This window comes from Mustela erminea, chromosome 11 (genome assembly GCF_009829155.1).
Source record: "Mustela erminea isolate mMusErm1 chromosome 11, mMusErm1.Pri, whole genome shotgun sequence".
Taxonomy (NCBI): Eukaryota; Metazoa; Chordata; class Mammalia; order Carnivora; family Mustelidae; genus Mustela; species Mustela erminea.
The window spans coordinates 85,289,941-85,304,403 of record NC_045624.1 but is presented as its reverse complement, the minus strand read 5'-3'; the positions used below and the strand labels follow the sequence as shown (position 1 = coordinate 85,304,403).

The 14,463-nt window shown below is 37.7% G+C and overlaps 1 protein-coding gene and 1 long non-coding RNA gene across 6 annotated transcripts in view; one reads left to right on the top strand and one right to left on the bottom strand.

Moving 5' to 3' along the window:
• FBXL13 (F-box and leucine rich repeat protein 13) overlaps positions 1 to 14,463 on the top strand; it is a 247,282-nt gene that overhangs the window by 158,433 nt on the left and 74,386 nt on the right. For all 5 annotated transcript variants that reach the window (XM_032306078.1, XM_032306079.1, XM_032306081.1 and 2 more), the window contains exons 13-15: positions 9,136 to 9,234; positions 9,773 to 9,890; positions 9,985 to 10,147. In XM_032306078.1, coding sequence (XP_032161969.1) covers positions 9,136 to 9,234; positions 9,773 to 9,890; positions 9,985 to 10,147 — 380 coding nt within the window. The remainder of the gene's footprint in view (positions 1 to 9,135; positions 9,235 to 9,772; positions 9,891 to 9,984; positions 10,148 to 14,463) is intronic.
• The window catches only part of LOC116569671, a 71,657-nt gene continuing 66,395 nt past the window's right edge, over positions 9,202 to 14,463 (bottom strand). Inside the window, exon 3 of the long non-coding RNA XR_004277127.1 lies at positions 9,202 to 9,304. This is a non-coding gene — a long non-coding RNA (uncharacterized LOC116569671). The remainder of the gene's footprint in view (positions 9,305 to 14,463) is intronic.

Below are 14,463 nucleotides of genomic sequence, written 5' to 3'. Positions count from 1 at the left end.
AAGATTGATTTGTTTATTTGAGAGAGAAAAAGAGAGCACAAGGAGGAGGAGGGTAGAGGGAGAGAAGCAGACTCCCCGCTGAGAGAGAGGCTCATCTCACAACCCTGAGATCATGAGCCAAAACCAAGAGTCGGATGCTTAACCCGACTGAGCCAACCAGGCAACTCTAAGATAATCCTAAAATTTAACAATTTGCTCTTGCAAGCTTGTGTAAACTGGCCCCACATACCACTGGAAATAATGCTAAGACAGAATAACTTGCCCAAGATCATTCAAAAAATGTCTGGGCTGAGATTAGAACTTTGACCTTAACTAATTCTGAAGAACAGGCTCTATACCAGTAGACTTTCATTTATTTATAAAACTGTAAAGTTCTATATTCTGCCTATGGTAAAAAAAAAGTATTATTCTTTTTTTTTTTTTTTAAAGATTTTATTTATTTTATTTGACAGACAGAGATTACAAGTAGGCAGAGAGGCAGGCAGAGAAAGAGGGGAGGAAGCAGGCTCCCTGCTGAGCAGAGAGCCCGATGCGGGGCTCGATCCCAGGACCCTGGGATCATGACCTGAGCCGAAGGCAGAGGCTTTAACCCACTGAGCCACCCAGGCGCCCCTGTATTATTCTTTTTAAAAAAATTATGTGGTCATCAGTGTCATTAATAAGAAGGAGGTCTGGTGGAAAAGCAGTCATGAATCAGAAAAGTCACAGTACAATTTCTGCTTTTCTGGTTCTTGTGCCTCAATTTCCCTATTAAAGGAATGCTTTCTGTCTTTTCTGAATCATACTTCAAACTGCATTGGGGGAAAAATAAAATTCATGAAAATCATTTTATATTTCTTGTAGATAGAACTCATATAAATTTAAATGGATATTATAATATTAGTTTGACTATAGCTTTATGATAGCCCTATTGAAAATAAAAATAAAGAAATATAACAAACACCTACTATTATCTTCCATAGCTTCATGCAATCTCTTTGTAGGCAAACTGTATATGGATGTTTATTACATTAAGCAGTAAAAAATGAAACATCTGGCAACAATTTTTAGATCTTGAAGAATCAGATGGCAAAATGAGTCTCAGGGGACTAAGATCCGGTTTCACACTCCTGAAAAAAGGTTTCATAAAAATTTTAGTGTTCTCTGAAAAAGATTTTGGTTTATTCTCTGTTCCCTATCTTACAACGTGACTTATATACAGAATTTTATAAACTCTTTACAAAACTCTACTTGTGCCTTTGGACCTAGGTGAAGCCCATGGTTAGAACTCTAGCTATAAAGCCATCATCTAGCTCAATAAATCTAGATAAACCAAGTAGCTCCGTGGTTCATTGTATTGTAGTGAGAATGTATTATGTTGTGATTCTCTTGGTCAAAGAGGAGATAAACATCCATTATAGTTCAGGAGAAGCTGTGAGTGATTGGGCCATTGGGTGAGGAAAAGAACAGGATTGTGTACTCTGAACAGGAAAGATAAAGTTTAAGAAGGGTCAAGCTTGCTTCTGCAGATCACAGCTCTGAGTTGTTGTGCAATGAGTGCACAGAGCTGGCATGCCATGCTTGCCTTCCTGGCATCTGTAGCCTTCACCGGTCTTGTATTCTAATTCCTCACTCACACTGGAAAATGAAAATTTCCTTTTTGTGACTGGCTGTCCAATGGTTTTAGATAAATATTGCAATCTTTAACAAATGACCATATTGACTACCTCCTCCCTCTGCCTTTGGAACTATTAATTCTAATTTACATTCTACAAACAATTTATTCAACAACTACTTGGTCTACTAACAAATAGTTATTATATCATACTCTGTCTAAGCACCTGTGTTGTACTGTTAAAGGATGTGATGGATTAGATGCTGTCTGTGTTCCTTGGCAGGAATATCAGACATGTGCATAAATAATTATTATACAAGTCAGAAGATGTAAAACTCAAACTGAGGGTGATGGTGTTTGGTGCTCTGGGATCTAAGAGGAAGAAACAGTTCTACCTGAAGTGATCAGGGAGGGTACCTAGGAGAAGTGCATTGGCAAATGCAGAGGAGGGGAAGCCACGAAGAATATATAGACTGGAAAGTATGGGATCATCAAAGGGATAATAACTAGACCTCTCTTCCTCTCACCAGAGAGGACACAATATTTGAAAGCCTGTCAAGACCTTTAGCACAGACCCTGGGAAGAGTTGCGATTTTAGAAGCCTGTGGCACATTTGAATGCAATGAAACAAAATGTTCCATGTTTTGCAAAAAGTCTTTGTCTTTCTCTCCAACATCCATTCTACTTGTTAAGCCAGGCTTCTCTGAGGTCACCAGGAGGTCATGAAGGATATATGGATATGACTAAAGTCATCACATTATCCATTAGTCATTGGTTACGATGTTCCTTGAATGAGAGAAACAGCTGGAAATGGTACAGGAACACAGCTTGGGCAATGTCTACCTAAGATAGATATCTCTAGCTGTCACAGAGGGTCTGGCCCTACATATATCTCTTTTCTGTGTTGCTGAGCTAACTGGTTTTGAGACAATGTTGTAAAGAAGAAGTAGAAAGTGGAAGCTTGGTAATATGTTATTCTCTCTGAGATAAGTTGCTTCCTTCCTTCTTTTTTTTTTTTTTTTTTAACCACCTTGGACCTGCAAAGAGTGATCTGAGCTAGTCCTTGGTGCTCAACACTTCGGTTTTCATTTTGTATGGCTCACTGACAACTCATTTCCTTCACAGATAGCTCTGTCCTGTCCTGCTCATGGGTTCAGACCCACCCAGAGACAGCTGGAGAGAACTTCCTATGATCTTCCCTGTCCCCATCAGCAGCAGTAGCTGTCTGCTGGGACTTGAGATTGGAACAGGATTGGTGTGGCCAATTTCCCCAACTTCCTAACCAATGAGAGTTTGACCAGCAAAGAACAGAGGGGCGGGGCTCTTGTTGGTGTCCAGACTAAGGCCACTTAACAACTAAATAAAGAGGGATTAGATCGAAGTTCTGTAAGAATACTAAACAGAAAATGCAAAGGTATCAGCTGTGGCAAGTCCTGCCTTTTAACATGGTAAAGTATTCTGCTTTTTCCCTAAGAGAGGAATTTTTAATTTTAAGCTTATATTACCATTATTTCAGTGAAGAGAAAGGACAACTAATAGCTGGTCAGCCTAAAAGATTCTGGCATGAATATTTGAGTCATAAATTATTAGCCAAGCGTCTTTCTGGATATTGTAAAATAAACCATGTAGAGAACTAAGCGATTCATGCCAAGGCAAAACTAAAAAGCTCTTCTTAGAGGTTTTCCCCACCCCTTTTCTGGATACAGTCTTATTGGTTGATAGCACCAAGTGTTTGGCTGCATTGCAAGGAATCACTCAGCTGTGGCTGATTACTGCTATAATTTTTCCCCTTGTTCAGAAAATCTTGTCAAAAATAAGTTTCCAAGACAGCAAGAGAGAAAAAAGTTTTTTCCTTTCTTTCTTCCTTTCTTCTTTTCTCCCTCCCTCTTCCTCCCTTCCTCCCTTCCTCTCTCCCTCCCTTTCTTTCTTTTTTTAGGGGAAGCCATTATTTGAAATACTAGTGGTAAGGTAGTGGCCCAGGGTCTGAGATAAAGGGGAAGAATTTGTAAGTATTGTAAAAAAAAAAAAAAAAAATTCCCATCCCTGGAATTGTGTGTCATATGGGGATAGGTGGCCTCTAGCCTTGGCTCTGCCATAGACAGGGATACTCAGGACCATTTGTTCATTCATTGAGCACTTAGGGAACACTCACTCTGTCTGACACTGTCCAGCACTGAGACAATCACAGTACTTTTTGGCATACCACTTATTTATGTTTGCAATGTGAGGGGTGCACTAGAATGATCTCTCCAGGCCCTCTACCTCTGGTTCTTTTTTTTTTTTTTTTTTTTTAAAGATTTTATTTATTTATTTGACAGAGAGAAATCACAAGTAGATGGAGAGGCAGGCAGAGAGAGAGAGAGGGAAGCAGGCTCCCTGCTGAGCAGAGAGCCCGATGCGGGCCTCGATCCCAGGACCCTGAGATCATGACCTGAGCCGAAGGCAGCGGCTTAACCCACTGAGCCACCCAGGCGCCCTCTACCTCTGGTTCTTGAATCTTTACTTCTCGGAGGGAGCACAGTATACCCAAAAGAATAGTAATAGGAAAACTAGTATCCAGTATCACATGCCAGGCACTGTGCTAACTAACCACTTCTACACTTTACCGCATTCTGTTTTCCCAAATAGTTCAAAAAAAAAAAAAAAAAAAAAAAAAAGAGAGAGAGAGAGAGAATATAATTATATAATTATACCCATTTTACAGATGAGAAAACTAAGGGTCAGGGAGGTTGAGCTGCCTTTTGTTTCAAGGGAGAAAGAAGCAGAGCCAGAGTCAAACCTACTTCTGTTGACTGCAAGTCCAGTGTTCTTCCCCACTCCAATCTCCAGATTTTAAGTGTTCATTCATCTCCCCTGGACTTTTCTCTGGGAATACTTGTGGAAAATTTAGAAGAATCCATGACAGGACAATACCAAATACCTCATTCTTGCCTTATGGGTCTTCCATTAGCTTTCCATCACTCCTTACCTACTAAACTTTTCCTCCTCAGCCCAAGGGTGATCTTGCCTCTTTGTCCAAGCCCAGTGCTCCCACTGCTTTGCTTTCGCCTGTGCTTTACCTTCGGCTTGGAATTGTTTGCAGTTTTGTCTGTAGCCAAACTTTTCCAGACTTTATTTGTCTTACTCCTAATTTTAATTCATTCAGGTCCAAATAGTTGTCCAACACAGTGAGAAATTTTAAGAAAAAGAGTATAAGGTCATCTCTTTGGGGGACTTAAGACATGCAGATTATAGGAAAGAGTTATGGCTAAAATAGAGAGCTTTAGACTTGTAAGGGAAAGAGAAGGAAAGTAGCTGGAGTCATTGGAACTTGAGAAATAGTTAAGGTTTGTGTAGATGAAAAGAGAAAGAGGCAAAGGGAAGTACAAGGTCAGACAAAGAGCAGAGAGTCCACTGAGTACTGGAGAAGTCAGATGTCTTTCTGGCTAGGTTTAAAGACTGATGACAGCTGGGACAGGACAGTTGAAATGGAGGTTACTGTTGAAGAATGTTAATCCGAAGGAACCCTGGGTTAAGAGTTTCAACATCTGTGTTCTTGCTCTGTCACTCTGTAATCTGGGGGATATCAATCAAGGGACCTGAGTGTTTCCTCATCGCCTGGAGGCTACCTCAGTGTCCGGGAGAAGTCCAAGCCCCTTCAAATAGCCTGCCTCTTCTCCTGCTGTTCCCACCTCCAGCCATGTTGTAGTATGTCATCACGTGTGAGCAAGTCACTTAGGAGCTGAGACATCCGTAACATTGGATGATCCCATTCACTCTGTGAGAACTCTAACAGTGCTGAAAATGATTTCTCACAAAGCTACACAAATTAAATAATACTCATACACCTGCACTCAAAAATGGAACATTTCCCCTACTAATTTAGTTATTTAACTTTGAAAAACAGAAATTCCTTTGTTAAGTATTTGGGATTGGACTCTAAAGGCTTGAGGGTTTCTGTTTTAACTTCACAATGTGAGGCAACAATAAGATCTTAAAGCTTTCTTTTCAGTTATGCCTGGTTCAGGTACTTAGCGGTGCCAGATAGGGTGGATAATCTCAAAGATGCTGATATGGATAAAAAAATGCATCCAGGCAATTTCAAATGATTGGCCAAAACCAAGCAGGCAAGAACAAACTCATCAACTATGACTCTCAAATGTCCAAAATCCCCAAGGGAGCTGTGATGGTTGATTTTATGTGCCAACTTGAATGGCCCATGGGGTGCCCAGCTATTTGATTAAACATTATTCCAGATTTGTCTGTGAGGGTGTTTCTGGATGAAGTTAACTTTTAAATTGGTGAACTGAGTAAAGTAGACTACCCTCCCCAGTGTGGGTGGGCCTCATCTAGTCTGTTGAGGCCTAAGTAGAACAAAGGGCTGAGAAAATTGAGAATCCTTATATATAAGTCTCTGTGCACAGCTTTATTTCTTTAGGATAATTTTGTCTAATTCCTGGGCTAAAATAGATACCCTGTTCAGACATTAGAAACATATTTCCCAAAAACTCTTTTTAGAAAAAATTGTTCTGGTATTTCAGTCTGTTTCGGCTGCTGTAGAAAAATGCCAGAGACTGGATGGATTATAAAAAACATATATTTATTTCTCCTAGTTCTGGTGGCTGGGAAGTCCAAGATCATGGCACTGACAGATTCAGTGTCTATTGAGAGTCTGCTTCCTGGTTTGCCTCCTTGGCGTCACCTGCTGGAAGGGGAGAGCGAACTCTCTGGGGACTCTTTTATGAGGGTACTACGCTCACTCATGAAGGCAGAGTCCAAAATTACCTCTGAAAGGACCTACATCCTAATAACATCACCTTGAGGGTTTAGGATTTCCATATATGAATTTTGCAGGGACACAAACATTCAGACCTCAGCACCAAATTTATTTCTCCCTGACTGAGGGCTTGGCTTCCGCAGCCACTCTAGATTGCATGCTCAGCCCTGCTCCCAAGGTCTTCTCCTGGCCTTTGACTTGGTGCTCACTTTGTCAGTGTCTGCTGGGCAGCTGAAAACCTATTTAGACACATGGTTCTCATAATTCATTCATACATTCTTTCATTGACTTATGTAATAATATTATCTGTTCATTGACACTATAGGTACCCTGCTGGGAGCTGGGGTACAGGGGATTTAGTTCAACCACTAACTGTAACATTAATTTAACTATAGTTATGATACTTACATGGTGCTATAAGTGTATAATAAGAACCTGGCCTCATCTAAGGCTCAGGGACACTTTCTGACCAGGTAGCATTTGAGCTGAGCTCTGGTTGTTCTGAGGATCGGGCACTCAGTTCCCTAGTTTTTGGCTAGTCCTTTTTATATAGGTGGAGGCTGTAATGACAGAAACTTGGAAGTCACCTTCAGTGACAGATGGGACACAGGAAGCCTCCAAAGGTCTCCTAAGAGGTCCATTATAACTGCTATTGCTTGTCCTCCCTGTCATGCTGTTGTGAAGCTGACGTTGCGGGGGTGTTGCCTCTGCTGTCTGTTCCTGGGTGGACTCTCTGTTTCCCATTATTGAGTCTAAATACCATCTGATTTCCCATTCATTCCTATTTGTTATAGAAAATGAAACCTAACTAAATTATTTTAAGATAATTCATCATAGGCAAATGCATTTGATCCTTTGATCAGTCAGTATTTTGAACATTCTCCACAACTGCTGCTTCTATTAATACGGATAATGATAGTTGAAAGAAAAATCAATCCTACAGAACTTCAGTCATCAAACAGTGTGTATTGGTATAAGACAGACCTATAAACCAATGAAATAGAATTGAGAGACCAGAAATAAACCTATATTTTTATGGCCAATTGATTTTCAAGAAGGGTGCTAGGACCACTCAATGGGGGAAGGAACACTCTCTTAAACAATTTGGTACTAGGGAAACTGGATATCTGCATGCCAAAAAAATGAAGTTGGATTCCAACCTCATACTGTATACAAAAATTAACTCAAAATGCTTCAATGACCTAAATGTAAGAGCTAAAATAATAAAACAGATGAAAATACTGAATGTAAATCTTCATGACTTTAGATTTGGCAATGGATTCTCAGATATGACACCAAAACCATAAGCAACAAAAGAAAAAAAAACAGATAAATTAGGCTTCATCAAAATAAAAATCTGTGCATCAAAGAACATTATTTAAAAAGTGAAAAGACAGTCTAAAGAATGGGAGAAAATATTTGCAAATCATATACCTAAGGGTCTAGTATCCAGAATGTATAAAGAACTCTTACAAATTAAGAACTGAAAGACAAATAACCTAATTAAAAATAGGCAAAGGGCTCGGATAGACATTTCCCCAAAGAAGATACGCAAGTGACTGATAAACGCATAAAAAGATGCTCAATATCATTAGTCATTAAGGAGATGCAAATCAAGATCACAATAAGGTACCACTTCAAACCCATGAAGAAATATTTTTAAAGGAAAATATGGGAAAATGAAAAATAGTGCTGGCAAAGATCTAGAGAAGTGGAAATACTCATAGATTGCTGGTGGGATGTAAAATGGTACAAGCACTGTAAAAAAACATTTTGGTGGTTTCCTAAAAAGTTAAACATAGAATTACTAGATGGTCCAGCAATTCCACTCCTAGATATCTAGATATACTCAAATAAACAGATGTATTTTCATGTTCATAGTAGCGCTATTCAAATATCCATAAAATGTTAACAACCTAAATATTCAGCAATAGAGGAATGGCTGAATAAAATGTGATCTATTCATTCAACAGAATATTATTCAGCCACAGGAGTGCCTAGGTGGCTCAGTTGGTTAAGCGCCTGCCTTTGGCTCAGGTCAAGATCTTGGGGTCCTGGGATCGAGCCCAGTGTCAGACTTCCTGCTCAGAGAAGAATGTGCCTCTCCCTCTCCCTCTGCTTTCATTCCCTCCCCTCTGCTCATACTCTCAGTCTCTCTCTCTCAAATGAATAAATTAAAAAATCTTTTTAAAAAAGAATATTATTCAGCCATAAAAATGAACAAGGTACCGACTGATACATGATGCAACACCATGGATGAACCTCAAAAACATTATGCCGAGTGGAAGAAAGGAGACACGAAAGGCCATATATTGTGTAATTCCACTCACATGAAATATTTAGAATAGGTAAATCCACAGATAGGGATTGATGGGGGCTGTGAGAAGGGGAGTGTAAGGAGCAATGGCTTCATAGATTCAGTTTCCTTTTAGAGTGATAAAAATGTTTTGGGACTAGATGGAGGTTGTAGTTGCATAAGATTATGAATGGCTAATGGCCCATTCAAGTGATTTGGTGTTATGTGAATTTCGCCTCAATAAAAAAATAAACAATAAGTTAACTAGACTTGTTATGATCATTCCACAATATATACATACAAGAAATTCTGTAGTAAAGAAATCAAGACCAGATTCTTTCCCTCTTAGGTCTGCCTGTTTTATGGTTTCAATTTTTAAAATACAGTGGCAAAATCATGACATACCTTTGGTTATTACTTCTTTAGTGTTTTATTAGATGTCAAGCTAATAAGTTCTTCCATCCTTTTCATCTACTCTGTACAATTCAGATTTCAGTCCAGGGCTTCAGGAACATTGCAAACAGCTGCACTGGAATTATGCATCTGACCATCAACGACATGCCGACGCTAACGGACAACTGTGTAAAAGTAGGTAGTTGCAGAGTACATTTTCTTCTCAGCCCTAAGAGATGGGCACATTGTCTACTGGCTTGAGTTGCTGAAAAATATGAATGGGATTTCATTAGTTTTTATAGTAAGAAAATCATTAAAAAATTTACACACACACACACACACACACACACTTAAACATTTGAATCTTTACATACCCTAAAAAACTGTTTCCCAATTAGGGATATTTTTGTTTCAGAGATCATGCAGCCTAAGCATAAACTTTAACTTTAGTTCTATGCATCAAACTTCTAAATGCAGTGATTTTTTTAGCATTCCATTTTCTCATGTTTTCCCCCACGTTTGTACCATTATATAATTCTGCTTCCTCTCCATTACTCAAATGTAAGTGTACTCAAATATAATGAATAAAGATACCATTGTCTTTGAAATTAGGAAAATCTCAGAGTTAATATGTCTCCTTCTGAAAATATTGGGAAAAATAAATAATCTCATTACTTTGCTAAGCTTGTTCTATGCACTGTGGTAAATTTAATCATCTTTTTTTCTTCTAAAGGCTTTAGTTGAAAAGTGCCCTCGTATTACATCAGTAGTTTTCATTGGTGCTCCTCATATCTCCGACTGTGCTTTTAAAGCTCTTTCTACTTGTAAGCTCAGAAAGATCCGATTTGAAGGTGTGTGATATTAAAAATGGGGTTCAGCATTAATGTTTACTTTTACCCCGGGGCATTACAAATACAATATTTATCTTTTTTTTTTTTTAAACAGGAAATAAAAGGATTACTGATGCATGCTTCAAATTTATAGACAAGAATTATCCAAATATCAATCACATTTACATGGCAGACTGCAAGAGAATAACAAATGGGAGCCTTAAGTCACTTTCACCCTTGAAGCAACTGACTGTGTTGAATTTGGCAAATTGTATAAGGTAAATAAATAGTCATTCAGTTATATATTCAAGAGATATTGATTATCTAAAATGTGTGAGACCCTCTCCTCAAGGTGCTCACTGGTTAGTACACGTGAAAGTCAGGAGTCCACGTACAGGGAAGTGCAGAGTTCTGCAGTAACACAAAGAAAGGGCACCCAGGTAGAAACATGGACTCTTATAAGAGTAAATGAATTCACAGGAACACTATGGGCTACTCTTTCTAATGAGGGTTCTCATGGCTAATTCTGTTAACAGGCCTTTTCCCAAATGGGCATTGTTAGTTGCTCAGGAGAAACCAATCTTACTGAAGGGTTCCCTCTGGGTACGTTTGGCTTGATTTGTCCTCTGTGTAGAATCCCTAACAGATGGACAGATGACAAATTCTTAATGAAACCCCTTCTTCAGCTGGGCATTGGGCTTCTATCCTGGTAGTCTCAAATGGGCAAGGATCAAATTCTTTTTTTTTTTTTTTAAAGATGTTATTTATTTATTCAAGAGAGAGAGGGAATGCATGAGCAGAAGGGAGGCAGAGGGAAAGGGAGAAATAGACTCTCTGCTGAGCAGGGAGGCCAATGTGGGGCTTGATCCCAAGAAGCAGAGATCATGACCTGAGCCAAACGCAGACGATTAACCAACTGAGCCACCTAGGTACCCCAGGAAAGCATTTTCTCTTTAGGCTTCTAGGACTCCTTAGAATAAGAATAATCAAAAATTGTTACATGTATGAAGATATGAGTCACCATGAGAAAGAGTCAACAGAAAGAGGAAAATAAATTTGACCTCCAAATAATTCAGATATTGGAGTTGTCAGACATAAGATATTAAGCAAATATATACGAAATGTTTGAAGAAATTAATGAAATCAGAAATATGAGCAGGCAACAAAATATGAAAAAATAACTAGATTTATTTAGAAAAAAACTTTTGGGAATAAAAAAATACAATACAGTTATTGAAATAAAGAAACCCAGTGGATTGCCAATCAGCAGATTAGAACTCACGGAGGAGAGAACTACAGAGATGGAAGATAATCTCTTCCATGACAGCAGAGTAAACAAAGCAAAACAAAACAAACAAACAAACAAAAAAACCCAAAATATGAAAGAGCATATCATAGGGTAAAAAGACAGAGAAGTCTTAGTATCAGAGTTTCAGATTAGATTTTAAAAATCTGTAAAAGACAAGCCTCAAGCAGTACCTTTGAGAGTCAGAGAATATATTTTTTCTTCAACCACAAAATAATCCCTTTTAAAATGGGCTGTGCATGAAGTTTTTTGTTGTTGTTTGTTTATTTTTGTTTTTTTGGCTTTTTTGTGCATGAAGTTTGAAAGCAAGTTTCAACAACTTTCAAATGATTGGTATCAACAACTATATTCTCTCACTACAATGTTAATAAATTAGGAATCAGTAATGAAAAGGTAAATTAAAAACATATATATGATTAAAAGTAAAAATTCTAGGGTATCAGAATAACTTGAGGAGCTGAATAAAACTACATATGCCCAAACCCTACTATAGAGCTCCTAAATCTGAATATTTAGAAATGGAACCCCAGCTTCTGTATTTTTTTTTTTAAACGTAGATGCTTTTGATGCACAGACAGAGTTGGGATTAACTACATTAACCAATTAACTGGACCATTACCTGAATAATCCTTTCTGTTGACTTTTGATGCTCCCTGGATTACAATATAAAATTACATATATGAGTCTATGTGAATACACACACACACATACACACATGGATGTGTATATATAGGTCTGTTTTCAGACTACCTTTTGTGTTTCGTTCAGTTATCTGTCTTCTGTCTAATCTTATACAGGGGTGACTGGGTGGCTCTGTCTGTTAAGCGTCTGCCTTCAGCTCAGGTCATGATCTCAGCATCTTGGGATCAAGTCCCACATCTGGTTCCCTGCTCAGCAGGGGGCCTGCTTCTTCAACTCTCTCCCTCTGCCTGCTGCTCCCTCTACTTGTGCTTTCTCTCTGTCAAATAAATAAAAATCTTAAAAAAAATCATACAGTATTTTATCTGTAAAATGGGGAAAATAAGAGTATCTACTCAGAACTGTTGTGAGGATCAAATATGTTAATTCATGTAATATGCTTAGAATAGTGTCTGGCACATAAAAAGCACTCAATAAATTTATTTATTTATTAATTAATTAATAATAAGCACTCAATAAATAAATATTATTATTGCTTTGTAATGTTTTAATATCTAATGGAATTAGACTTTCCTTAGTAAGTTAGATATTTTTTGCCAGTTTAATCTTCCATATGAACTTTAGAAACTCTTTTTTTTTTTTAAATAATCTATACCCATAAATCTTTCACCTTTTAAATAATCTATTCCTCGTGTGGGGTTTGAATTCATGACCGTGAGATCAAGAGTCACATGCACTGGGGCACCTGGGTGGCTGGCTCAGTGGGTTAAAGCCTCTGCCTTCAGCTCAGGTCATGATCCCAGGGTCCTGGGATGGAGCCCCACATTAGGCTCTCCACTCAGCCGGGAGCCTGCTTCCTCCTCTCTCTGCCTGCCTCTCTGCCTACTTGTGATCTCTGTCTGTCAAATAAATAAATAAAATTAAAAAAAAAAAAAAAAAGAGTCACAAGCAGTAACCACTGAGTCAGCCAGGTGCCCCTCCAAACGAACTTTAGAACAATTCGGTCACATTTCAGAAAAAATCCTATTGAGACTTAATTGAAATTGTATTAAATATATAAATTAATTTGTTTTATAATTATATATATTATATGTGTAATATATAATTAACAGTTTTATAATAGTTATTTGATTTTGTCTTTACCTAAGAATCATTTATTGAAGATATATTCAAATTCCCAAATTACATGCAACTAATGAATTGTTGAACACCATGTCAAAAACTATTGATGTATTATATTGCTGGCTAACTGAATATAATAAATAAATAAATAAATAAATAAATAAATAAATAAATAAAATGCTAAAAAAGAATTCCCAAGTCGTTTATCGCTAATTATCACTTTGTAAATAATTTTCAGTTTTATGACATTATGGTACAAAAAGATGGCTTGTACAATTTCTATCTTTTGGAATTGAGAGTTTTTTATTTAGGGGTAATGTGGATGGGGAAGATGATGGTTATATTGTTTAGTGTGTTGGATACCTTTAAATATTGCATGGAACTTAGACTGAATTAGTTATATTATTCTAATTTTTATGCCTCTTTTTTGTTTGTTAAAAGCTCAGTATAACAAAAAAAACTGTATCTTGATTATGTTCTTTTTGAATTTCTATTTTCATTTTATTTTATATTTATGCTATCTTATATGTTGTATAAAAAGTCATAGCTAAAGTTAACAAAACAGACTGAACTTGGTTTTCTCCTCTGTAACAGAAAATATATTTACAATTGATATTTATATTATTACTGTTTATATTATTATGTTTATTATATATATTATTCTTATATTATGTTTGATATTTCTGTTGTGGCTGAGAAATCCAGAGATCAGCCTGATTTTTTTTTTTTTTTAGTAACACACACACACATTTTTAAAAATTTTTTATTTTTTAAATTTCTTTTCAGTGTACCAGAATTCATTGTTTATGCACCACACCAAGTGCTCCATACAAAACGTGCCCTCCATAATACCCACCATCAGGCTCACCCAACTTCCCACCCCCTGCCCCTTCAAAACCCTCAGATTGTTTTTCAGAATCCACAGTCTCTCATGGTTCACCTCCCCCTCCAATTTCCCTCAACTCCCTTCGCCTCTCCATCTCCCCATATCCTCTGTGTTATTTCTTATGGTCCACAAATAAGTGAATCCATATGATAATTGACTCTCTCTGCTTGATTTACTTCACTCAGCATAATCTCTTCCAGTCCCATCCATGTTGCTACAAAAGTTGGGTATTCATCCTTTCTGATTCAAAATTCATCCTTTCTGATGGAGGCATAATACTCCATAGTGTATATGGACCACATCTTCCTTATCCATTCGTCCGTTGAAGGGCATCTTGTTTCCTTCCACAGTTTGGCGACCATGGCCATTGCTGCTATGTACATTGGGGTACAGATGGCCCTTCTTTTCACTTCATTTGTATCTTTGGGGTAAATACCCAGCTGTGCAATTGCAGGGTCATAGGGAAGCTCTATTTTTAATTTCTTAAGGAATCTCCACACTGTTTTCCAAAGTGGCTGCACCAACTTGCATTCCCACCAACAGTGTAAGAGGGTTCCCCTTTCTCCACATCCTCTCCAACACACGTTGTTTCCTGTCTTGTTAATTTTGGCCATTCTAACTGGTTTAAGGTGGGATCTCAA